This window comes from Salmo trutta, chromosome 1 (assembly GCF_901001165.1).
Source record: "Salmo trutta chromosome 1, fSalTru1.1, whole genome shotgun sequence".
Classification (NCBI taxonomy): domain Eukaryota; kingdom Metazoa; phylum Chordata; class Actinopteri; order Salmoniformes; family Salmonidae; genus Salmo; species Salmo trutta.
The window spans coordinates 22432713-22460553 of NC_042957.1; the positions used below are offsets into that span (position 1 = coordinate 22432713).

The following is a 27841-nucleotide window of genomic DNA, read 5'->3' on the forward strand; positions in this document are numbered from 1 at the left end:
TACACGGAGAGTACAAATCATTTTTATTAAATCAAACTTCAATTTGACCTCTTTCTGGGTGACAACGTATCGCAAATATTTCTATACATAAAATAATACCTCAACAACCAAAAAGCGCATGCATCAGATAGAATATAAATGTATTTGTATTTATGTGACGAGAATAGAAAGAGGGAGATTAAATAATGATTGATGATTGCACTGCGGTATTAAGTGGAGTGAGGCAGAGAAGAGCTGTCATAGACACCTGGATAAAGGCATGGCTGTGTCCCTATTGTCTTAACACATTTCCTTACTAACCACTGCTATGTAAGGATTTGATAGGTGAAAGCAATATTGTGAAACCGCTCAGCTGTTTTTGAAGGAAAGAAAACAAGGAAGCAATTTATGAGTATTGGGACCCAGCCACCATGTTTGGCACTGGCTTTGGGAGAAGCATTGGCTCGCTGATGTTTGGCTTCCATGGACGAGGAGTAGGCTCCCATTGCATAACCTCTAACGTTCCCCATCGGAATCTGTCCTTCCAGAAGGGAGAAAAGCAGAGCTCTATGTTTTGAATAGTAAAATAAAAATCAGACAGGGGGGAATGAGTGAAGCATGCAGTTCTATTTTCTACAGAACGTCAACAAGGCACAGTGGCAGGAAAGGGTCGAGCTTCCTGTTAGAGATCGAGGAAGTGGGTGAAGGAAGGGGCGGGGCACTGCCAGCAGTGTTCAGACACACTCACAAGCAAGGGGTGTGGTGACACACTCTCTCTCATATCTGCTGGAACTTAACTGACAAGGCATAATGCAACATCTCTACTCTGAACTGTGAGTGTGTGTTTCAATCACTTGAAAAATCATAAACACCATTTCTGTTGAAATGCTGTGATTAAAAAATGCTGTGATGCTGGGGTAAGGTCCAAAAGATGACCAGGGGATAATAAAGAACCATGGAGGGAAATCAACATCCACAAAGACGTGCTTGGTCATGGGAGAGATCCATAACACATCCATCCAAACATTACCAGATAACCAAGGTAGGGAACTGTAGGTTTACTATAATATGGAACTGAGGAAGTCATGACTAGCCCATGGATTCAGTCAAACAAGGAAATGCAAACAGTATCCTCTTTGCCAGTGGAAGAGAGCTGCGCTTTAACCTCTGCATTTTGAGTGAATCACTGAGGCAGTGAGGGCAATGCTTAACTGTGCAATATGTTCAATGAGGGCCTGAATGTTTGTCATGTTACCCTGACCTGAGACACAGGAAGTAGTCAGTGTTGTTTCCTGTGGGACTGGGCTGTTTGGTGCTGTATGTGGCACCCACTGTGCATCAGGCACTGTTGCAATCCACCCATCTGGGTTTCGACTGTCTACACCTCTTCCTAAACAGTTCCTAGACTGTTTAAAACAGATTACATTAGCATCATTAGCTAACGACTGCAGGAAATGAAATTGCACTGAGCGCAAAGGGAAAAAGCAACAGAGTGAGAAAAAGAAAAAGAGAGATCTCTTGGGTGTAAAGCTGTTTCTTGCATTTTCAGTCTTAGGAGGCAGGTTTACATTGTGGTGAATTGACTGTGTGCTTGCTTCAGCTTCTCAGCAATCTGCCCAAACCAGGAATAAAGAGAAAAATCCCATTGAAAGCCATGTGCTGAATGTCTAAATAAAAACATTAATCAGATTGGTGCATTGTTGATGGACTACTATTTGTATGTACAGAAGCATCTATTCATAGCAGTCCCTCTCATAGCAGACCTTGTGACCAGGGTCGGAGACAATTGCATGTGAGCATGTGGAAATGATCCATTCATTAATATAATTTCAATGCTAGCAATACTCATTTGCTTGAGATCCACTGTCATTCAGGCAAAGAACTCATAGGTTTTCTATTTGAGAAGAAGCTACTGACATTTTAGCTAAAATTGTGTTTTCTGGCTATGTGAGAATGTTTCTTTGTACAGGGTGGTCTGGACGACTGTTCTTACCGTCTCGTAGAACTTTACTTGCTCCTCCAGGTACAGCTGCATCACCCTGTTGTAGTCATAGATACGGTTGCTATGGAAGTGGTTCATCTCAGCTGTGGGTGGGAGAAAACAGGAAATCCACTGTCACATGATATGGTATAGATGATGGAACCATCTCTTTATATGCCATAGGCTTATAGTACCTTGTGTTAGCACATTTAACCATCGCTAACACATTTAGCATTAGCCCAGTAGCCTTACCTTGTAGTGCGTATGACATGGTGCTAACACGTTTAGCCATGGTCACTTTGTCTTGAGGGGTGATCTTGCTAGCTGCCACCAGCCGGTCTCCCTCCTTCACCTTCTCTATGGCCGCCTAACAGTGAAAAGACAGAGCAGTCTTCAGTTTTGCAAAAAATCCTAGGGATTCAACTTTACAGCTATACTGGATTAAACATGGATCTACATTAATAGCAAAGACACTGTAGGTCCTAACCAAAATAAAATGGTTTTGTTCTTTTAGCAATGTTATTTTCATATGGTTGTTATTCTCTCGCTCTCTCTCCTCTGCCCTAGGCTCAGTATAATGTGAATATCTATTTCTCTCCCTCCCTCCCTCCCCTGTAGGAGCCTACCTTGTGTACTCCAATGGTGTCAGGGAAACATCCCAGAAGGCCTTTGTACTCATTGTTGTTCTCCATGAGGAAGTGCAGGTCTTTCCTGGGCTACAGGGAGAGAACATGGACAATTAGATATCAATCAATCACACACACACACACACACACAGCCGCCCGCACAACCCAATATCCCCTGCAAACAGAGCAAAAGCCAATTCACATTACACTTTTGGTACTGAGCCAGAAAAGCCAATGAACAAGATGAGTACAATAATACAACTGTGACATCATCAGAAAGAAATGTAATAGCAATGTCTCAAATAGCAAAAAACAGGAAACCACAAAAAAACGATAGAAAAATGACCAAAAACAAAGATAATAAAGAACCATGGAGGGAAAACAACACCCACAAAGACGTGCTTGGTCATGGGAGAGATCCATAACACATCCATCCAAACATTACCAGATAACCAAGGTAGGGAACTGACACACACACACACACACACACACACACACACACACACACACACACACACACACACACACACACACACATATATATAGCACTGTGTCTGAGTGCTAGTAACTACCCAGGACTGGAACTACACAGCTAATGCTAATGATTGGTGGAGGTCAAAAGGTCAAAAAGAAGTCTGAGTCTGGACCAAGGACAGAAACCTCTGGACTGGAGCAACACATGCTTACCAAATGAGTCCTCCATGTGGACGCTGCTGCGATAACATCAAAAACAGGGTGGGCTTTGATTTCAGTACAAACCACACTACACCATCATAGATATAAGTCTAGATATATCATAGATATAAGTATAACTGATATTCAAACATTATGATCAACTGAACTGTCAGAGGAATGTAGGGAACATATTTTGTTCTGGTTAGTGCTGCTGGCTTTAAATTAATGTCATGGAGTAATCATAAAAGTCTTGACCTCTTCCCTTCAGATAACACACACCTCACACACAGGATGCTTAGTGAAAGGGTCAAAAGAAGGTCAGAACTAGGTTATAAAACAGACACTGTGAGGCCACAGGAAACGCACGCAGACATCCAGGAAGTGACATCAGACAGGAGCAGCTTGGGGCGATGAAGAGAAAAGAGAGACCAAAGGAATGGGAATAGAGCACAAGGCCTCTGGGGCTACAGGAAGTATACAGAGCAACAGGAAATTGCCCCCCCCCCCTCACCCAAAGCTGCTCCTCAAGTATACTAGCATACATTCCCTCAAAGGCTTATTTTGGATTCCAAGGCCTCAACAACAACTGAGACAAAAAAAAAAAACAAGGCTACGTCTGACGTATAGCACACATTTCCTTTGAAATACTAAAACATATTTACAGCCCTTGAGCAACTACACTCTCAACAGGAGACTGACTCTTCAGCAGCATCTGAGTGGAATAATGTGTCTGTGTTAAAACTATTCCCACTCTGAGTAGCATTAAAAGGAAGGTGAAATCCTACTTAATGGATAGTGTGCTTGTGTGAGCAATCGATCCTAGCCCAAAGATGATGACCAAATAGAGTTCCTTTGTGTATAGTGTGTAAACTGGATGTTTTTGTGTTCTTATGACTAAGTAACCAAATTGACCTGCCAATTTAGATGTATATTTTTTATCCTGCCACATTATGCCAAACACTATCATGAAAGAGGACCACAATGGAAATAAGTCATAGACCTTTGTGCTTTTTTGTGTTCATCCTCGATGATTCTTAATCAATTGAATCATTTTGTATGCGTATTGTTGGATTCTAGCTTGAAATACACTTATTCATTTTACTATACTAAAACTTATTGATACTTTACATGTACAAGGAATGTATATGTTGGGGTCAATGAAGGGTGGATAGGAATCTGGTGTATAGAAAGTTATTGAGTGAGACAAGGGGAAGTGCAGAAAGTTCATATTCTGGAATTCGGCTCGAGGTTAAGTCAACAGATGAACTGAGAAGAAACCTCTGGGAGGGGGGCCAGAGGGGCCCACCACAACAAGCCTCCTACTACAGTCCTATCTCACACACATACACTTTCACACCCACCAAGGTTCTAGCATCAGGAAGGGCCATGACTACACCAGTGAGAGAAACCAATTAAGTTCCTGCCTAGCGACAGAGATGTATTGGCTGTCTAGATGTGCAAGGAGTTGACCCTGCCTAGTGGGAGGTTATAAATATATGTGCTTGTGTAATCCTGCTTTGTCTTTGCAGCTGTATGACCCAGTGGGTGAATAAACTTGGTTTGAGATTTTTCCTTAACCCAGAGGAGATACAGGTTTAAGAGAGACACCTGCAGGTTATGACACTTCTGTACTGGTACTGTACCTGCTCAGCCACCATCTGAGCTATCTCCTCATAGGTCTTTCCTGCTGAAGTCATGGCATCGGTGAGGGTGGCCTCTCCTGCAGATACAAGAACATGTTTTTTACATTACACGCAACAACACTTCTATTGAACAAACTAAAACATACGGAGATCCATATATATCCCATTTAGTGGGGTAAATGTCTGTCCAAGCCGGCCTACCTTGGTATCCACTGCTGGTGAAGACAGACGAGAGGTTCTGGAAGGCCTTGCCAATCCTCTGGTACTCTTTGGGCAAAGCTGAGGACACACACAGTTTCGGTCATGTTATAACTATGTAGGCTGCATAGCTGCTGTGTAGTGTTTATGTAGTGTATACATACGTCCTGTGCATCTCTTCCAGTGCTCCTGGCCCACTGTGAGTAGGTCCTTCACACCATCATCCATAGCTTTGGTGAAACGACTGAACTGATCACACTTCTGCTCCCTGTTACGTAATGGAAACAAATTAAGGAAAACACCCCATAACATTTCATATTGTGTATGTCTGCTGCAGAGTGGTGTGATGTCACTCACACTTCGATGGGGTCCAGGTCGGGGGCTTCAGCCTCTATGGAGGAGAAGATCATCACTCCCACGTCCTCGTCTTTCTCTGCTTTTCTCTTCCCTGTTTTCCAGTCCTGCAACAACACACAGTGCTCAGTAGCCAATCCTCAGTGTCACTACCAGTCCTGTACAGTCAGAGCTCCATGTCCAGTCTGATACGGCACCCCTCTGCTGTTCCTGGGGGAGGAAGATGAGGAAGACTCCTACTGTACCTTCTCGTCCTTGTAGGTCAGGAAGAGTTGGAAGACGTCGCTGTTGGAGACCACAGGGTGCCGACACATCCTGGTCATCCAGCCCTGCAACCTCTCCATCCTCATCTTGATAAACTCCTCCTCAAAACGCCCTGGCAGAGAGGGAGGGAGGGAGGGAGGGAGAGGGAGCAGATATAAGCGGTGTGCATTGAAAGGAGCACCCCAGGCTCCCCATATACCTTCCTACATTAAGTGAACTCCTCTCGTATAGGATAGACAGAAGGTTTCTCAGTGGAGGAGAGAAGACGAGAGGTTAGCAGGTCAGTCTCTCACCTGTGACCTGCTTGTCCGGTAGAGAGGGGATGGGGATGGCTGAACCAAACTTGTCCAGTAGCCTCTCATACAGCCAATCAAAGTGCTTGTATCGGTGATTGACGGGTCTGTTTGTGGTCTGCAAACCAATCACACAAAGTTAACATGCACTATAATGCCAATGGGTTGGCATAATCTTGGCTTTTGGCAACTGCAGCTTTTCTCTGAGACAGCTTGTTATATCAGGCATCTGGACAATGTATCTGTCCCTAGAAATGATAGAGCCAGAAACATTAATGACCATTCACATTGATGCTAGTAGTGGTCCCACAGACACTTACGTTGGGTATGACATGGTACTCGATGTAGCTCTTCAGGCCGTACATCTTGGTGCCCTTCTTGGGGTCGGCTACGACACAGTCCAGCTGAGCCTCTGGATAGGACCACACTGGACCAACCTCCCCCATCTGAGAAGGAGCAGAGACAACCCTACTAAATCCTACAAGATAAATCCTACAGCAATTTGAAAAGACTACAGTACAAAAAATTGCTAAACAACACAGCCAACCACACTCCATTCAATGTCCAGTACTGATGAAAGTCCTCCACCAACTCACATAGATGGTTATCTTCTCCTTTCCCTTGGGTGGTTGCTTGCAGAGGAGGAACAGCTCAGGACCAGACTTGGAAAACCCGGGGAACCTGCTCAAAGAGGAACACACAGGGGGTAAAGGTCAGGGGTTAAGTGTCAGGGGTTAGGTAGAAAGGGACACTTGACAGTCTGGAAATCCAACGGTAATGGTTTAACAGAGTTGGGCTAACTATCCTCCACCAAACGTCTCAGATTCTAAACCGCAAACTAAGATGGCCAAACTGTATATTGACTCAATGTTTATGACCGTGGGTAAAATCTGGGTAAAAGTGGTCTTTAGGTCATGGCTAGTGTTTGTGGGTTCAGTGTGATGGTTTGGAGTAGTAGTCAGCTGTCTTACTTGTTGAGGGAGATCTTCATGGAGGAGCCAGTAGCCCCTCCTCTCTGGATGGCCCCTCCATCTCCAGACTCAGAGTTTGACTTCACATCATCCCACTCATCATCCCACTCATCTTCCTCCGCTCCTACCCACACACACACACACACCCTTAGTAACCAAATACATGGAAGAGAGACCATACAGCATAAAAAGCCTAAAACCGAGATCAGAGAACATGCAATAGACCAGCGAGTTTCAAACCTCTCCGAGGACCCCCAGACGTTCTTATTCCAGAGCTAGCACACCTGATTCCAATCACTAATCATTAAGCCCTTGATTAGAGAATTAGGTGAGCTACTTCAGGGCTCCAACGAAACAGCTTGGGTGCCCGATGAGAGGTTTGAAAACCACTGCACTGCACTACCCCGTGCTATGTTTTGAGAGAAAAATTATAAATATACTGTACAGTATGTATCCAAACAGAAACAACAAACCTATTATATCAGTCTAGATAATCAGTTAGATATATCCTCAAAACCAACCAATTAAATGTTAAGCTATAAATACTGTGAATAGCTTTCTTGAGAGAAAATACACACAATGCAAACACATGCCTGCAATAGAGAAAATAATGTAAATGTACTGGTTATACACATGCCAGACATTTTCTTAAAACAAAAAACAGTCAACACTCGCACAAACAGGGAAACCCTCCCAGCAGGCAATGCATGGTGGGATACCTGACCAGTCAATAAGGTAGGGATATGGATAGATATCTTTGGAAGGAAAAAGAGGCACGTTGTTATTTCATTCATTCAATCAGTCACTTCTTTATTCAGGATATAAATAGTTTTAAAACGGGAAGTGAAAAACCAAAGCCAGCAAAAACTCTGCAAAGGCAAGTGATCTCATAACTATCGATGACATCACCCTCCCCTGTTTAAGATCACACCTAGAAAATACATTGCAAAACACCACTCTTCATGTATGCCAAAGGCTATATTCTTAACCCAAAACATACATATTAACAATGGATAAAGTTCCTAAAAAGAGGTATAACAAGGGGAAAAAATATTTTCTGGAGACATCTTTCTGCAAGTCTTTTGCCAGAAACTTGCTAAAGTAGGTGTTCACTACAGTATTACTAGCAAATTATTACCAAAGTGTTAAGGTCCATAAAGGGGCCCTCATTTCCCTTTAGAACAGTGACTCTTACCTGGGCCCTGGTAGGCCTGAGGATGGCTCTGTGCTGTGGAGCCCCAGGGGTCAGCGGCAGCACTCTTGCCTGTAATGGTGCCCTCTGGCTGGGCCGCCCAGTTGTTGGAGGAACCTCCCGTGGTGTCCTGGTTCCATACCGACCACGGGTCTTTACCGTTAGTCGCCTAGAGGAGCGAGAGAGAGGAGAGAGAAAAATAGGTAGGGGTAGAGGACAGCCTTTTTAACAAATCAACCAATACTGGTTTTAAATGACTTGTCAGGGAAAGAAATGACAGGGTATATAACTTCACGATAGAAATTTGAATACAAGACTGCTTGAGAAAAATGGACAGATGGTGTTCTCACTCCAACCCTTACCTGTCAGACTCCCTCCCCACACATCCCACTCAAAATACAGAGTCAGGCAACACACTCACGTGTGATTGTGTGTTGAATGGTACGGAAGTTGAACCCTGGACTTGAAGGTACAGCGTGTTTCCTCACGTCACACAAAATGATGCAGAAACATCTCTCTCGCACAATGCCACTGTCACGCTTATCTAAATAATTGAGAAATTCATGCCTCGTATTCAAGTCCGGCATTGTGACGCACTGCACTGTACCATTCGGATCATGCCAAGGCACGGCAGGATGCAACATGTCACTGTAAGCATTTCTCCCAGTAATTTCCATGGCTGGAGGACTACATGTGGTGAAGGACAACACAAGCAGAACAGACACACATCTCATGCGTTCTACAGTCAGTCAGTCAGTACTTCATTCACTGAGACCATAGAAGAATTTTGCATCAAGACAATCCACAGGACGACGGCATGCCATGCGTATGGGGCAGACGTTGGCTATGCCGCAAGCATGTGTGTGTAGTTCAGGGCTGTTCCTGGAGAGCTACCCTTCTCTAGGTTTTCACTCAAACCCCAGTCGTAACTGACCCGATTCATCTCATCAACCAGCTAATTATTAGAATCAGGTGCGCTAGATTAAGGTTGGAGCGAAAAACCTACAGGACGGTAGCTCTCCAAGATGGGGTTGGAGAGCCCTGTGTGGATGGTGTGTGTGTGTGTGTGTGTGTGTGCGTTTGGATAGGAAGTTGCTGACCAAACATCTCCATGATAGGCTACTTACAGTAAGCCACAAAACAAACAGAGGGAGAGAGAGTACATTAGAGGACCAGAGTGGTGGGGGACACAGGCTCATAGCAGCTGTAGTGTGTTACCACAGAACAAACTGCAGGAGTTTTGACTTATTCTGCTGAATTGTCCAACACTTAGTTTACAACATATAAAAACAATGGTAGAATTGAGACAAATGATTGCTGGCTCTTGCCTGGTGGGAGAGCTTGTTCACTGATCACTGTAATAATTGATTGGTTATAGGGAACCGTGAATGTTGAGATCATTCGTTTGGTGTTTAGTGCTGGTAATAAGAAACATTGATCTATAGCGGTGCATGTTGTATCAGAGATGTGCTGATCATGTTCATTCATCTGTGATGGGATGCGTATCTGGAGGTGTAGGGGGTCAGTAGGCCTGATTTGGCCTCTGATTTGGAGGTTCCAGTTAACATTTACCCTTGTTAACTGGCTCCAGGTCAGTTGTAGTTTGATGGGCAGAAAGTAAGTGGACCCTGGTTTAGGGAGTGGGGTGTAGGAGAGGGTGGGGGTGGTACAATGTAAGATCATGCTCTTGCAGGCTGAGCTGTGGGTGGGGGTTGCAGGGGGGAAGATTTGAGATGGGAGGTGGGGGACGGGGCCATGTTCGTGCCCCTGACCACCGCTCGGTGCTGGTTACCTCGTCAGGGGAAGAGGAGGAAGGGGGGGCCGGGGTGTCGGGGGTGTCCGGCTGAGGACTACAGGCCCCAACATCCACCTTGAGGGGAGAGAGGGTGACATCATCACAAAGCGCCTGCGAGTGAAGGGTAACCTGGGCAACGCGGACCCCAAGCAGGGGCCACAGTGAAGTAAGAATATTTGATGAGAGACAGTAATTTGGTGTTCTTGTTGTTGACTCCCCTCTAAGTTATAATAGGGGTACCATGTCTTCACAGTTGTATAGCTATCCATTTTCCAAGAAAAATAAATAGCTTGCATCTAGCATACAGTGCCTTGTAAAAGTATTCAGACCCCTTGGATTCCTCTTGGATTTATTGTGTTACATAGTGGGATTAAAATGGATTTAATTGTCATATTTTGTCAATAATATACACAAAACACTCTGTAATAACAAAGTGGATAAGTAAAAAAAAAAAATTCTGAATACAAAATGTAAGAACTAAAATATAGTTGTTGCATAAGTGTTCGGTCCCTTTGTTTAGGCAAGCCTAAATTAGTTCAAGAGTCAAATTTGGCTTAACAAATCACATAAAAAGTTACATGGATTCACTTTGCATTAAATAATAGGATTGGTAGATGGGTAACAAATATAGGGCTGTCGCTGACAACAACAAAGAATAAATAAAAAAATTGTCGACTGGAAGTAGTCTGTTCTTTCAAACAATCGATTGGTCAAAATTTTAAAACATGTATTTTTGCATATATAGACACACCCAATGTGCCCTCTAAGCTGCACGTGTGCGTGCGCACAGTAGCCCAAGACTGCCACGCAGCTCCTCCGGGACTGCCGCACTGAAATACCAGCCCACAGAGAGAAGCACAAGATTAAACTTCACTTTCTAGAGCAGTGGTCACCAACAGGTCGATCACGATTGACTGGTCGATCTCCAAGGCATTTCTAGTCGATCGCCAAACATTTCTGTAACAACAAACAAGGATAAAGCCTTGTTTTCCTCTTTTTATTGTATTTGTCTCAGGCTGTTGGCGGTAGGTGCACCCGATTTAGCTTCCCTGCGCCAGGTAGGCGAACTGTTGCCATTTTGAACCATTTCATGCGTTTGAAGGTACAAACTCTGCCTTCCCGGCACGACCAGAGAGTAAATGATGTGCACTATAGGTCTACCGCGGGCCAATCACATGGCTCAGATGACTGTGTCTACAGTAAGGTAGCAGGCATTAAAAGAAAGCTACAGTAAAATTGATACTGTGAGATTTCAAAACCATGACTAGAGAGAGACTGTCACCGAATACAGCAAAGAGCTGCTGTTTTTATGAGTTCATGTTTAAGTTCTTACTCAGCACTGTCAACACTTTGTATTCAACACTTTTATAAACCATAAAATGTGCGTTCTTCCTATTTCCACTCAGCGCTACAACAAGCACTGCAGCAGTAATGAATGAGTAGGAAAGTGTATCTATAGGATTGCATTATTATTATTAACAGCTTGGGTCTTTTTTAATATCGAGGAATATTTAACTTTCTCTGTTCATAGGAGTAACAACATGAATCTGTGGATGAGGCAGAAATAATGCGGTGCGACTCGAGTTTCGCCATCAGCTGGAAGACAGTGCGCCTTTTTGGTCAGTGGAGGAAAGGAAGAGCGGAGGGATGTGGAGAGGCGGACCCTCAGTCTGCTGCTCTCTCCCTCTGCTGAGACTGACCATCAGATGCAGGCACCATCAACCCAGTAAAATTAAAAAGTGAATTATTTAAATGCTTACTCAGCTGTGCTTCACAAGTAATACAACAACGAATCTATTACTGGTGTGATCATATTAACTTTTTCAAATGTTCTTAGTTACAGCCTTATTCTAAAATTGATTGAATAAAGCATTTTCCACCAAGACGCTCGGCCAAATGGAGTTTGTCAAAAGGCACCAAAAGGACTCTCGAACAATGAGAAACAAGATTCTCTGTTCTGATGAAACCAAGATTGAACTATTTGGCCTGAATCACATCTGGAGGAAACCAGGCACTGCTCATCACCTGGCCAATACCATCCCTATGGTGAAGCACGGTGGTGGCAGCATCACGTCTGGAGGAAACCAGGCACTGCTCGTCACCTGGCCAATACCATCCCTATGGTGAAGCATGGTGGTGGCAGCATCATGCTGTGGGGATGTTTTTCAGCGGCAGGGATTGTGAGATTAGTCACGATCGATGGAAAGCTGAACGGAGCAAAGTACAGAGAGATCCTTGATGAAAACCTGCTCCAGAGCGCTCAGGACCTCAGACTGGGGAGAAGGTTCACCTTCCAACAGGACAATGACCCTAAGCACACAGCCAAGACAACGCAGGAGTGGCTTCCGGACAAGTCTCTGAATGTCCTTGAGTGGGCCAGTCAGAGCCCGGACTTGAACCCGATCGAACATCTCTGGGGAGACCTGCAAATAGCTGTGTAGCAATGCTCCCCATCCAACCTGACAGAGCTTGAGAGGATCCGTAGAGATGAATGGGAGAAACTCCCCAAATACAGGGGTACCAAGCTTGTAGCGTCATACCCAAGAAGACTCTAGGCTGTAATCGATGACAAAGGTCTTTCAACTTATGTAAAAGTGATACTTCAGTTTAATTTGCAAACATTTAAAAAAAACTGTTTTTGCTTTGTCATTATGGGGTATTGCATGTAGATTGTTTTTTTTCCTTACCAATTGAATCCACTTTAGAATAAGGCTGTAATGTAACAAAATGTGGAAAAAGTGAAGGGGTCTGAATACTTTCTGAATGCACTGCATATGGATCTGTGCCATTTACTTTGAACTGGACTGTGTTTACAGCATGAGTGGTCGTGAGTTGATGCGCTTGTTTTGAGATCAAAGTGAGAGCTTCATGTAGCCACTTGTGCACATTTTGTTCATATCCTTTGCTAGTTAGTGAGTTATTAGCCCAGTTATAGATCATTTGTACTCAGCAATAGGGGAGTGATTGCTTCCTACAAGAGCACAAAATGTGTACATTTCTAGACATCTTTGAAAAGCGAGTCAGGTAAAGAGCTTTTTTTTGTCATAAACAAGTAGTGTTGTATTTTGAGAAAGTCTCGAATAAGCTAAGTAGCCAATAGACAGAGGGTAGCATAATTTGTCTGATTCTCTGTAATAACGGTATGGGAATAATAATGCATTTTATTTGGTAAAGTGGTTTCTTGCATCACACAACACTTTCAGTCACCTTGTCTGAAGGACAAGTGGATAAACAGGTTCATGTCAAGCCCTGCATGCTCTTTTTTCAAAAGTCTCATAGAATGTAGGCCTGTGGCTGCTACTGTAGGCTGAATGATTTCCATGTTAAAATGTTATGGGATGCATTTTCTCCATTGTTTTTGATGCTATGCCACTCTGGTAGGCAGGCCTACATCATGATGAAATAGCCATGTCCACTGTTAAAACTGTAACTTAAAGCAGGTACAGCCTCAGTGTTCACAGTAAACGCGCACTGGAAGTTGAACAGAATTTTCACAACGTTCAAGTTTGCACTCGGGCATACCTGAAATTTGCTCAGTGCCGGAAAACAATTGAGGGAACATTGGACACACCTAGGGTTGTGGCGGTCACGAAATTTGGTCAGCTGGTGATTGTCAAGCAAATAACTGTCGGTCTCACAGCAATTGACTGTTAATTAACAAACACATTTAGCATCTCCTGGCTTCCACACATAGCCTACAAGCCATTTTAAAAAGTCCAAATAAATCCATGTAATATAGCCTACACCTACACAATAAATCCATGTAATATAGCCTACACCTTCACAATAAATCCATGTAATATAGACTACACTGACACAATAAATCCATGTAATATAGACTGTCCTCATTTACTTTTCATCAGCCAACAAGATGAGTAGGCCTAACGAACGGCAAAAGCACTAGCCTATGTCAATCTACTATCCCCCATAGTACAAAAGTTGACCTATTCTGTTTTGTGCAATAAATAAATATTCCAAACATAGTCTGGGACAGTTGTGGGATGTGATAGATCCCAAATTAATACAACCACTAGCATCATTTTTTTGTTTATGCAATGTGGCTGATGCAACGGATCAGAATGTTTAGCTTAAAATGTTGATAAACTATTAGGCTATTTCTTCACATTAAAAGCGCTGCAATGCGCACATGGTAGTAGGCTATAAGTGCAAATTTTCCAATAGCGGGAAAACCCCATTATCAAAAGTGACCGCAAAATGCAATTATGCATGTAATGCTTTTATTATAAATGGTGCATTTTTATGGTGAAAATGATCTTCCCCAAACTTGAAACTCACACGTTAGGGACTACTAAAGCAGATTAATGTGCATCATTTTAATAAGTTATTTGGCCACTTTAGTTGTGATACAAACCTTTAAAACATATAGGCCTATGGGCTAGGCTACATGAGGTTTGCGACTATGATTAGAAAAAGTCGCAAAAAAAAGTCATTGCTTCTGATGCTGGGCATCAGTGATAATATACAAGTGATAATATATCATATCAGTGATAGGCTAATATTGTCACCCATCAGACTATTCTTGATTTAATATTGTCTTTACATATACTAAATAATACATGTGTGACATTTGTTTTGATTTAGAATGGACCATTATCACGCACAGGGGCAGCGGGAAAAATACATGTCATCTATGCACTTAAAAAGCAAAGAGAGGACGCTTTCCCCCCATGTTTTATTTGATTTTCTATTACATTTACATTGATGTCAGATTAATTAGAGTGACAATAGAGTGCTGAGTACCAGGCAGTTAGCAAGTTTGGTAGGCTACTAATGACCATCAGCAGCATCAGCGCTTGGAGAAACCTAATTACCGTGACTAAACGGTCATGTGGAATTTGACTGCCTTCATGACTTGTGACCGCCGGTGTGGCGGTAATACGGTCACCGCAACAGCCCTAGACACACCCTTTGTGTTTTAATAAAATCAACTAGAAATTCACATTGAGCTTGTCTGACGCTTTAAGCCCACTGTTTGATGAAATAAGACACAAATGACTAAAGAGGGAGTCAGAGATTAAGATAACCAGAAGAAAAAAAACCTTAGCCTGACCCAACCATCCTCTTCCCGCTGTCTCATGTGGAATGCCAATTTATCTTACCATTTAGTACCATGCCAACTACGTAAAAATACCCTATAAAGCCAACAAATAAACCATTGCAGCCTGCAGGTAGAAAATATTTGAATAAAAATAAATATCCTAAGGGAGAGAGATGGAAAGATTTTTTAAATACACTGAGGAACTATTGTCATTCTCAATGGATGTAAAAACAGACTTCGCTTGTTTGCTGTTTGAGGTGAGGAAAACATTACTTTGAGAAGCTCCACAGTTCATTACTGGTGGTTCGTGAAGCCAATCAGAAATACTATCAGATCCTCAAATTGGCACATTTATATGCCTACATTAGTGCGCAGGCCAGGTAGCCTATAGGCCTAGTTCTATGGGTAATCAACACTGACAGGAGCGCTCCAAACAAAAGACAATGACTAAATTGACAACTTGTAAGTGGAATGAAATGAACCAAAAAGTGTTTCTCACAAGTGTAGCATAGGTTGTGCACTCTGGAAACAACGTGTCCACTCCAACAATGAGAACAGTAAAAGACTGGAATAATATATTGACTGCATAATTGGCGGGAGAGAGCGCATTCTGGACAGAGACGTGCATTGTGCATCTTAGCCACACTCCCCTTCTTCTTGGACTGTGCCATCCCCATGGCCTCTGCAATCGATTAGTTCACCTCTATGGGTGCGTGCCTAGTAAGACAAGTGTCTAGTATGCCATAAAAAATAAATACAAAAATAATATAATATACATTTGCTACTGCTCGACAAAAAAAAAATCTTGGCCGACCAACAGCGTATCAACCAAACAATCAAACAGTCAACTTATTGGGGTCAGCATGCATTCAGTTGTACAACTAACTAGGTATCCCCCTTTCTCTTAACAAATCAGACATTGAATATCTCTTTAAGCATGGTCTATTTAAGTGATAATGCCCTCGAAGATGGTGTTTGGAGGATATATTGGCACGGGGGTTGTTAGGCCCGAGACAAAGTCGAGGGCAAGGGTTGCTACCCAAGCCGGCTGGTCGTTCGTTCTATTGGTTTGGTTGCCAGAGACGTGACCCAGTCTTTCAGTCTTTTTGTTCTGTATCTATGGACACGACCCAGTCGTTCGTCCTAAATGTTCCATTGCCATACTGGCTGGCAATGTTCTTATCCCTTGCTTGCTAGCTAGCCAAATTACGGCTAACTTACAGTGTAAACGGGCATTTTAAAGTTATTGATTTAGCCGGTGGTAACTTGTGGAATAGACACCGGCTGGAATGTGGTTTTAACCAATCAGCATTCAGTATTAGAACCACCCATTGTATAATTAATAATTATGCTGTGCATTATGTATTAAACTACCCAGACACCTCAAAGATAGTCATCCTTCTGAACTGAGCTGCAGGACAGGAAGGAAACTGCTCAGGGAATGATACCATGAGGCCATTGGTGATTTTAAAACAGATACAATGTTCAATGACTGATGGGAGAGAACTGAGGATGGATCAACATTGTAGTGACTCCACAATAAATGACCTAAATGACAGAGTGAAAAGAAGAACACAAACATAGAAAATAATTATATTCCAAAGCATGCATATTGTATGCAACAAGGCACTAAAGTAATACTGAAAACAAAACATGGCAAAAGAATACAAGTTTTGGCCTTTGGGCAAATCCAACACCACACATCACTGAGTAACTGCCTCCTTATTTTCAAGCATGGTGGTGGATGCATCATGGTATGAGAATGCTTAACATCAGCAAATACTGCAGAGTTTTTCCAGGATTAAAATAAACAGGATGGAGCTAAGCACAGGCAAAATCCTAAAGCAAAACCTGCTTCAGTCTGCTTTCCACTAGACACTGGGAGAGGAGGTCACCTTTCAGCAGGACAATAACCTAAAACACAAGGCCAAATCTACACTGGAGTTACTTACCAAGAAGTCAGTGAATGTTCAAGTTTTGACTTAAATCTGCTAGAAATACTATGGCAAGATCTGAAAATTGCTGTCTAGCCATGATCCCCAACAGCTTGACAGAGCTTGAAGAATTTTCAAAGAATAATAGGCAAATATTGCACAATCCAGGTGTGGAAGGCTCTTAGACTTACCCAGGGAGACTCACAGCTGTAATTGCTGCCAAAGGTGATTCTAACATGTATGGGCTGAGGGAGCTGAATACTTATGCAATGACTATAGTATAGTTATTTTATTAATTTACAAAAAATATATATCATTTTTCTTCCACTTTGACATGAGTATTTTGTGTAGATTATTGACAACAAAATGGAAATTAAATAAATGTTAATCCAACTTTGTAACAAAATTAAACCCAAGAGATGTGAATACTTTTGCAGGGCACTGTAGTCTCCATTCACTCATACTCACATTCTATTGTATTTTTCAATACATACACAATCACACAATGTAACCCCTGTCTTTTGCTGAGTCCTAGACCAATATCTAAAAATAGGGATCATTTAAAACCCACAACCGTGCAGAAATAGTTACGGCAGCTGCTCTTGCTTCTTCATTTCAGAGGTTCGGATGGGTAGAATAATATTCATTCCATTAATAAAAGACTGAGGTAATCCCTCAATTCTGCATTCTGCTATCTTTTTCCCTCAAAACATCACACCACCATGGGATCGTTGGGAGCAGTGCATTGTGGTCTAGCTGGCACAGAGGCCACTGTAGCAGGGAGGGACTAGTATAGAGTGATAAGAATTAGTAAGGGCTGAGTCACATGTAAAAGCAGAGGAGAAGAGACAAGGGAAGAATGATATAAAGAAGTATTGGGACAAAAACCCAGAGGCAGACAGAGACATGAGGTTACACCACAATTATGATGATTTAAAAGACATTAGCTCCTATTTGAAATGAAATATTTTCTCACTGTGGATAAACATGTCATTACTTCTGTGTGCTACCTGGTTCTGAGTGGTGTTGTTGGCTGGGGCAGCGAAGGCGTCAAAGAACGATAGGTCTGGGGCGTGGGCGGCTACTGGGGCAGCTACATGTCCTACATTTCCCCCTCCTCCTGGGAGCTGAAGACAGAAGAGAAGCATTTACATTTGAGAGAGACAGAGAGAGAGAGACAGAAACATATTTACAAACAACCACATTTTACACCCTCAAGTTCTAAGCTCAAGTTATGGTTGATTTATAGAAGGTTGAGTGGCTAACCACCGGGGAGGCCACTGAAATGGTATAGTGAAACTAATTGAGTAGCCATACACTGATAAACAAAAACAAATCCTAACTAACTCTTTAGACTCAGTAGTAGCCCTGTTTTGTATCCACCTCCCCCTCAGATTGTAGTCTGGTGTACGGAGATAGAAACCACTTGCTTTGGAGACACAGTGAACTTTAGTCCTGCTGTTTTCACTGAAGAGAACAATAACAGCATGTGGATATCAGTTGTCAATGGGAATATTATGATCCTGTGTGGAACCAAAACTGTCTAGGACAGCTGGGGAGGCAACTAAGGGTCAAATAGCTGGTGGGAGTCTGCCCAATAGTAACAAACACGCACTTCCATCTTGTGAATAAAGAAAGTAAGCACTGAGCACACACACACACACACACACACACACACACACACACACACACACACACACACACACACACACACAGCGTGATCTGTTACTGCTGTGACTACTCGGTGCTGTTTGGAGTAAGACTAAACTGTTTAGCAGACCTCTCCTCTCTCTGCCATCGACTGACTGGACAGAACTCACATGTCTGTCTTGGCTTTAAGAAGACCAGAGTGACTCCTCCCATACTGGGTGATACTGGATCCCAGAAACACACCACTCAGAAGGCTCCCTACACCACTGCATTACATCAACATAGTGATACAACCCCCAGTCCTGAAGGGGGTATATCCTGTCCGGGTTCCCCAAAAACAGAGAGACTTGGCGAGTGCTGCCTTTTCCTTGACCCCCTTCCACAACCCTGAGCCCTTTCCCATTGACAATCCCAGTAACACTAGACAAGCTGCTTATCCATATGTAGTAACACTGTAGTTACACTACAGGTTCAGGCTACATGGTGATTGCAACTGGTAAAAAAAAAAGTGAATTATACATAGAAGATTTTAAAAACGGTGAAACAATATATGAGCAGGAATAAGACTTTGATATAAAGTGTAAATGAAGCCAGTTCCATCGACAACACTCCAAGCCACTCCCTAACCTCAATGTAGTCTTCTGGCACTAGTCCAACCTCTCCTCTGGAATTCTGTGCTTCTATCCAGCCTCCTCCAACACCCTGAAACAAAACACACCAATAAGAGAGTCTGTGATTGGCCTTGTGAGGAGAGAGTGGGTTTCATGATATGACGTGATTGGCTGATGACAGATTTGATGATGAAACAGTTACAGTCACTGCAGTGACCTTTGAACTGCCGTCCCCACATGATAACAGTGACATCACGTTGGCTCATCATACTACAGAGAGGAGCTTTTATTGTCTATGGGATCATGTGAGATATTGATCATGTGACTTTACAGGGCTGATGTAATTCAAACGGGACACAGAATATAGGCGAGCCAGCAAAACATGATACTTTTATACTCACATAAATGCACACAGAACTGATGATGTGCGTAGTGTGGTGTGAGGGGGAAAGATGAGAGAAAGTTAGATGGGGGGGAAGAGCGCGCACGAGAGAAGGGGGGTTCGAGAGAAAAGGATACTGTATGAGGACAAAAACAGAGACAGATGGAGAGATATGTGGAAGAGAAAGAGAGCGATCGAAAAAGAGATGGGTAACGATAGGTATAGAAAGAGAGAAACGGGCTAATGAAGGGGGGGGTCAGTCACGTGCTCACCTGATTGGTGATAGTGACTGTCTCTCCCTCTCTCACGGTCAGCTCGTTGTTTCCAGGCTCAGCAGTGAAGTCATACAAAACCTGTGCCTGAGAGAAACAACAAGAGTCAACACAATCAGGGCCAGGGCAATCAGGCCAAACACAGACACACATCATCATTTATCTGCTGAGGAGTGGAGTGAGGAAATCTCAACCTCAAACAAGCTGAACTAGTTCTGCTGCCAAGGACTTCTGCTGTGCTGACTCAACCTCAGCACCTGTATATACATCTCAAACACAGAGCTTGAACCCTGATAGGCCCATTCCGACGGCCTCAACTCACCCTAGTGACTCAGTCCACTAGACCAGTGGTTCTCAAACTGCAGGGGGGGGGGTTATAAACTTACTCTTGGAAGTTGTAATAGTAAAATGCACAAGGTGGAATTTCAAAATTGGGTAGTGCATCATCAGTTCCTCTTGTCATGTCAGTCATTACATATCTTAGAGAGACATTTAGAACTTGTCAGAAATGTCCAGATCAACTAGCCCATGTCAAAGTTATTTTGCCCATAGATTGTTGTAATGTTTGAGTCACTCAAATATCACATGAATACACATTAGACTTGGCAAAATGTGCAGAATTAGCTTAAAAATTGAAACATATTCTATGCACCCCATGACAAAATGTGTAGAATTAAAGGAAATAAGCTTTAAACCTGCTAAATGTTCTCTCCGCCAACAAGAGGGGTGTGAACAGTTTGTGAGATAAACAGAGCTTGTGCCCATAGAAATAGTGCATGTGCAGGGGGGATCTGACAGTGGGAACAGTGTTCGTGACAAGGGGCTCCTTCGAGAAACAGTAACCCCCCCACCCCCAATTTCCTCTACGCCTCTCTAAGAGGGAAGTGAGAGAGAAACAAGTGATCATATCACTCCAAGATTAACCCTTTTCACTTCTTCACTGACGCTGTTTTTAGACAGCTCAGCTTGACCTCTGCACAGATTGGTCTATTGGTAACCCCAAGGCTACAGCAGTAACTACAAAGAACGTTGTAGCATTTCAGTATGAAAGGCCTCTGGGAGAGTTAGGAAGCCATAGCTAGGGCCAAGAGTTATTCCTGGTTAGGTCACATGGTCAGGGAAACCTCCTGGCCTATGCTATGTACAGAAGATAAAAGGGGGGATGAGAGTCTCGGACAGAAGAGGGAATGCTATTGTCATTATGATGTAGAATTCACAGAGCTACATCAGTGCTTGGGCAGCTAGCGTATCGATTAGACAGACTGAAGCAATGTCTGGTAATTCCACGGTAACGGAATTAGACATTGACTCAGTTTTTTCACTTGTACTCAAATGTACTCAAAAAAAAAAAAAAAAAAAAACAATTGATTTCAAAGTCCAACAACTTAATAACTTCCACAGAAAATGTTAGAAAAACTAATTTAGTGGAAGAACTGTGCCAACACAAACTTTGGAAATGGAATTACGGTAAAATCTCCATCAGGTTTTAAATGGGACCATATTTTTTATGTACTCTAAATTAAGATTCAAAGATGTCTGCAGAAAGAATGGTGTGTCAGCAATGACATGGCACCTTGAGTAAAAAAATATATATTTTGGTTATTGAACTACAGTAAGTGAACTGGATGTACACCCTGCAACAGAATTACGGTAACGGAATTACATCATGGGTCCCTGATCTGTAACTTTGGACATCACAGCGGAGCACAGTAGAGTACAGTGGAGTACAATACAATACAGCACAGCAGAGTAGGGTAGAGTTCAGTACAGTAAAGTAGAGCATAGTTCAATACAGTCCAATATACTGTACTAATCCACATTGGACTGTACTCTACTGTGCTCTACTCACTATACTGTGTTGCTGTGCCCTACTCACTATTGTACAGTACTGTAATGTACTCAGTACCGTATTCGACAGTGCTCTACTGACTGTATTGTACTCAGTACTGTACTGTCCAAACTTGTCAAACATATAGTACCAGTCAAAAGTTTGGACACACATACTCATTCAAGGGTTTTCTTTATTTTTACTATTTTCTACATTGTAGAATAATAGTGAAGACATCAAAACTATGAAATGACACATATGGAATCATGTTATTTATTTATTTAAAAAGGCAAGTCAGTTAAGAACAAATTCTTATTTACAATGACCCTAACCCTAACAACACTGGGCCAAGTGTGAGACACCCTATGGGACACCCAATCACGGCCGGTTGTGATACAGCCTGGAATTGAACCAGGGTCTGTATTGACGCCCACATGTAGTGAACAAAAAAAGTGTTAAATTAAAATATATTTTATATTCTTCAAAGTAGCCACCCTTTGCCCTGATGACAGCTTTGCACACTCTTGTCATTCTCTCAACCAGCTTCACCTGGAATGCTTTTCCAACAGTCTTGAAGGAGTTCCCACATATGCTGAGCACTTGTTGGCTGCTTTTCCTTCACTCTGCAGTACAACTCATTCCAAACTCTCTCAATTGGGTTGAGGTCGGGTGATTGTGGAGGCCAGGTCATCTGATGCAGCGCTCCATCACCCTCCTTCTTGGTCAAATAGCCCGTACATAGCCTGGATGTGTGTTGGGTCATTGTCCTGTTGAAAAACAAATGATAGTCCCACTAAGTGCAAACCAGATGGGATGTCGTATTGCTGCAGAATGCTTTGGAGCCATGCTGGTTAAGTGTGCCTTGAATTCTAAATAAATCACTGACAGTGTCACCAGCAAAGCACCCCCACACCTCCTCCACCATGCTTCACGGTGGGAACCACACATGCAGAGATCATCCGTTCACCTACTCTGCGTCTCACAAAGACACAGTGGTTGGAACCCAAATTTGAGATTTTTTTGTCATCAGACCAAAGGACATGTTTCTACCGGTCTAATGTCCATTGCTAATGTTTCTTGGCCCAAGCAAGTCTCTTCTTATTGATGTCCTTTAGTAGTGGTTTCTTCGCAGCAATTCGACCATGAAGGCCTGATTCACACAGTCTCCTCTGAACAGTTGATGTTGAGACGTGTCTGTTACCTCAACTCTGTGAAGCATTTATTTGGGCTGCAATTTCTGAGGCTGGTAACTCTAACGAACTTATCCTCTGCAGCAGAGGTAATTCTGGGTCTTCCTTTTCTGTGGTGGTCCTCATGAGAGCCAGTTTTATCATTGCACTTGAAAGCTTTTTGCGACTACACTTGAAGAAACGTTCAAAGTTCTTGAAATTATCAGGATTGACTGACCTTCATGTCTTAAAGTAATGATGGACTGTCGTTTCTCTTTGCTTATTTGAGGTGTTCTTTCCATAATATGGACTTGGTCTTTTACCAAATATCTTCTGGCTATCTTCTGTACACCACCCCTAACTTGTCACAACACAACTGTTGGCTCAAATGCATTAAGGAAAGAAATTCCACAAATTAACTTTTAACAAGGCACACTTCATTGAAATACATTCCAGGTGACTACCTCATAAAGCTGGTAGAGAGAATACCAAGAGTGTGCAAAGGGTGGCTACTTTGAAGAATCTCAAATATATAATATGTTTTGATTTGTTTAATAGTTTTTTGGTTACTACATGATTCCATGTGTTATTTCATAGTTGATGTCTTCACTATTATTCTACAATGTAGAAAATGGTACAAATTAAATAAAAACCCTTGAATGAGTAGGTGTGTCCAAACTTTTGACTGGTGCTGTATTTTAGATTATTCAAAGAAAATAATTCTGAGCTGAACATAACAGTATGCCAGTGGAAGGGAGGACAGTAGCAGGTAACCCTATGAGCTGAACATAACAGTATGCCAGTGGAAGGGAGGACAGTAGCAGGTAACCCTATGAGCTGAACATAACAGTATGCCAGTGGAAGGGAGGACAGTAGCAGGTAACCCAACTGTGGTTTTTTGACTATGATGATTTCCCATTTTAGCCAATTCAGTTGCAGTAATTCCGTTACAGATTTTTTGGTAATTCCGTTAACAATTTAGTAATGAATCACTTAATAATTCAAACAAAGATGAATAAAATTATCAGTAAAATTATAACTAATTTCTAGGTCTTCCATTACAATGCCTTAATTAAGTGTTCCTACCTCTTGACTTGATTCCACATTTGGTTGTGTTACAGCCTGAACTCAAAATTGATTACATTTGAGTTTCTCACCCATATACACACACAATAGCCCATAACGACAAAGTGAAAATATGTTTTAAAAAATGTTTGTAAATGTATTGAAGATGAAATACAGAATATCTAATTTACATAAGCATGCACAGCCGAGGCAATGCTTTGTAGAAGCAACTTTGGTAGCGATTACAGTTGTGAGTCTTTCTGGGTAAGTCTCTAATAGCTTTCAATACCTAGATTGGGAAACATTTCCCATTATTATTTTCAAAATTCTTCAAGCTCTATCAAATTGGTTGCTGGTCATTGCTAGACAACCATTTATGTCTTGCAATAGATTTTCAAGTAGATTTAAGGAAAAACTGTAACTCGGCCACTCAGGAACATTCACTGTCTTCTTGGTAAGCAACTCCAGTGTAGATTTGGCGCACATCTCCCAGTGTCTGGTGGAAAGCACCCTGAACCAGGCTTTCCTATAGGATTTTGCCTGTGATGAGCTCCCTTCTGTTTCTTTTTTTTTTATCCTGAAACACTCCCCAGTCCTTAACAATTACAAGCATACCCATAACATGACACAGCCACCACTATGCTTGAAAATATGGAGAGTGGTACGTGGATTTGCCACAAAACATTACTTTGTATTCTGGACAAAAAGTGAATAGCTTTTTCCACCTTTTTTACAATTTTACTTTAGTGCCCTGTTGCAAACAGGATGCATGTTTAGGAATATTTTTTATTCTGTACAGGCTTCCTTCTTTTCACTGTGAATTAGGTTACTATTGTGGAATAACTACAATGTTGTTTATCCATCCTCAGTTTTCTCCTATCACAGCCATTACACTCTGTAACTGTTTTAAAGTCACCATGGTGAAATCCCTGAGCGGTTTCCTTCCTCTCCAGCAACTGAATTAGGAATGATGCCTGCATCATTGTAGTGACTGGATGTATTTATACACCATCCAAAGTGTAATTAATAACTTCACCATGCTCAAAGGGATATTCAATGTTTGATTTATCTACCAATAGGTGCACTTCTTTGTGAGGCATTGGAAAACTTCCCTGGTCTTGTGTAGGCCGGTGACAAAACAAATATAAATGTAATCCATTTTACATTCAGAATGTGTAACAACAAAATGTGGAAAAAGTCAAGGGGTGTGAATACTTTCTGAAGGCACTGTATTTGTTACTTCTATGAACTTTCATTATCGTCCCTCTTCATAAGGGCATGAAATTAGAAAATATTTTAAAGATACAGTATGTGGGTTTTTGGTAATGGAATTTAAAGGCACAAGGCAATATGTCTTGAATTTACAGAAGGTAAGGAATTTCTCCAAAACGAAATATAAGTGTTGATATTAGTTGGCAGCGGTCTTTATCTATTTCTAATACCTTTTAAAACTTTCTGGTAGATGTTTTCTAATACAAGTTTTGAATCTGTTTATCCAGAAATCAAAACCTTTACTTATTCCTAATTTTTAGGATGGAAAATGGTTGAAAAACATATCTATGCCTTCATTTCTCAAATATATACTTTCATTTGACACCCAATTTGATATGCTCCTATGAATTTCACATGTTGGTGCTCATGGGTCCTTTTCGATGGAAATGCCTCTGTCTGTCTGTCTGTCTGTCTGTCTGTCTGTCTGTCTGTCTGTCTGTCTGTCTGTCTGTCTGTCTGTCTGTCTGTCTGTCTGTCTGTCTGTCTGTCTGTCTGTCTGTCTGTCTGTCTAGCACCGTCAGCCTCTGAATAGAGGTCTATTTTAATGTTAGCCTCCCAGCCAGCTTCCACGAGGCCGGGAAAAGACGGGGGACAGAGCTTCCACGAGGCCGGGAGAAGACAGGGGACAGAGAGGGGGAGGAAGAAAGAATGATACCGTAGACAGAGTGAGTCAGTCAGTTTTGGCATCAATGCAAGTTGTCAGAAGACTTTTGGGTGCTCTTTAGCTCAGTGTCTGGATCTACAGCTAGGCTACACACTGAAGCTGATGGAAGAGAATCGCGTTGGCTAATACAACATTCCTAATGATTCATAGAATGGATTACAATGAGACGAGAGGGTGGAAGCAAATAGCCAACATTCTTTGGAATGTCTGGACAGACCATAAAAAGGAATGCAGAACCTAGGCTATATAACAGGATCTATTTGATGTGGCCTTCGTGTAGCCTACATCCTCTTGCTGATGATAAAAGTACAGGAATGGCTGACATGTTTCTGTTGAATACTCCATAGAAAGGCGGAACCAAAGAGTCAAGATTCCTTAGAATGTGAAATCAATTTCATTTCTGTCCTTCAAACGCTACCCCAAAAGGAAGCATGCAGTCTCAAGAGAAATCACCAGAGATGAACTCAAAAGACAGCATTCTAGGATGCTCCATTAGACAGTTGAATTCTAGGATGCTCCGTTATAGAATGTTAGAGGAGGAATCCTTCATTAGAACGAATGGGCCTTTCCCTTTCATTCCAAGCTAGTCTATTTCACGCCTAGCCTCATCGTAGCATTTTGCACATAATTATAACAGCTATAGATTACCTAGTACCATGCATAGTGCAACGTTAGTAGCTTGGTACCTTAGTTATCTTTAGTGCGCTTTTACGCGTATCAATAAGTTAACACCAAAGCGTTTAACATTTTCACCCTCTGCCACAAAGTTCTGTGCTCAAAGCACTACACTTCCCAGAGTTCTTAGCGTAAAGAAATGACCCGCACTGGAAGGGTAATAAAATGTCACAAGACACTTCTTAATGATACATATTTTCCATGTTTATATAAAAGCGTTCCTAAGCCATTTTGAAGTACAAACAACAGAGAAAATAAAATGTCTTCTCCCCTGTCTTAATACCTGTGAAATAGTTCACAAATGTAACACATTTCGAGGTGAGCGCCAGACTGAAAATAGAACTCTCCCAGCCCTGATATTCTCCGACTAACTCTGGTGCTAAAATAATTCAAAATGGATAGATCGCCAGCTTTCAGAAAAAAACACTTCTGTAAAGATGTCATCCTACCGTGTTTGCCATTGTCGGTGCATTAATCTATCATTACAAAACGGGCCAAGGTTTTCGTGGGTTACAAATCCTCAGCCAGACATTTCCTCGCAGCTCAACTGGGCGAAAACAAGGCACTTCTTGGGCGAGTCGTCGCAGAACAAATTTTAATACATCACTAAATACAAGATGCCCTTTAACCTCAAACCTGAGCGAGACAGCTAAAATGGTTGAGTGCGAAAAAATCCGCGACAGTCAATCCCAATTGTGTATATTCCGTCAACACAAATTTGACATTTCTTTATAGCGGGTAAATAGCTGAATTGACTCCAAAGCCCGGGGAGCAAGATTCCTGAAGCCTACCGGTAGTAAGAAACCGGAAAGATAGGGCTCTGTCCAATGGTTCTCTCAAAACAAGCAGGCCTATAGGCTATGTACATGACAAGTTAGTTGTGTGTGTTTGCAGATCCAGGTCAGGACTCTCCTATCACTAGTAGCCTTGGCCTAGCTAAAAACTAATAATAATCAAACGTATAATAATAATAATACTAACAACAACAGCAATAATAGTAAGGCCTAATAATAACCTAATAATAGCGCTACTACTACGTCTACTTCTAATAATAATGATTTATTTTAATACATTTAGGTATGTTATCTTTTATTTTGAAATTGTATTTATCATACAGTAAGCTCAGTGAATAGCATTAATTGTATGTCAAATTAGATTCAAATAAGAATTGGTTAGTGCCATGATGTTTCAATATAATAATTTAATTGTTACAATGTATCCTTGTGAAAAAGTTTTGACAGTTTGACAGCACATAACATACAGGTGTGAAGGGCGCTGTTCAAAAGAGG

General features: G+C 42.0%; 1 protein-coding gene across 6 annotated transcripts; it reads right to left on the reverse strand.

Moving 5' to 3' along the window:
• Window positions 1-27370, reverse strand: snx9b (sorting nexin 9b). Of its 6 annotated transcripts, none has more exons than XM_029746559.1 (20): window positions 27002-27370; window positions 19880-19966; window positions 19242-19316; window positions 17975-18091; window positions 9969-10046; window positions 8180-8345; window positions 7704-7739; window positions 6985-7108; window positions 6610-6697; window positions 6334-6459; window positions 6014-6131; window positions 5702-5832; window positions 5460-5563; window positions 5267-5370; window positions 5106-5183; window positions 4905-4981; window positions 2587-2676; window positions 2213-2327; window positions 1973-2064; window positions 1-1591 (listed from the first exon to the last, which is right to left on the reverse strand). In XM_029746559.1, exons 1-20 carry the CDS (start codon window positions 27011-27013, stop codon window positions 1544-1546), a joined length of 1866 nt encoding a protein of 621 aa, XP_029602419.1. In that variant the 5' UTR covers window positions 27014-27370; the 3' UTR covers window positions 1-1543. The 6 variants fall into 6 exon arrangements, with proteins under 6 accessions (XP_029602419.1, XP_029602490.1, XP_029602561.1 ...); XM_029746630.1 differs by having other exon boundaries at window positions 6610-6694; window positions 27002-27369; XM_029746701.1 differs by lacking the exon at window positions 7704-7739 and having other exon boundaries at window positions 27002-27367.
• Window positions 27371-27841: the final 471 nt, after the last annotated feature.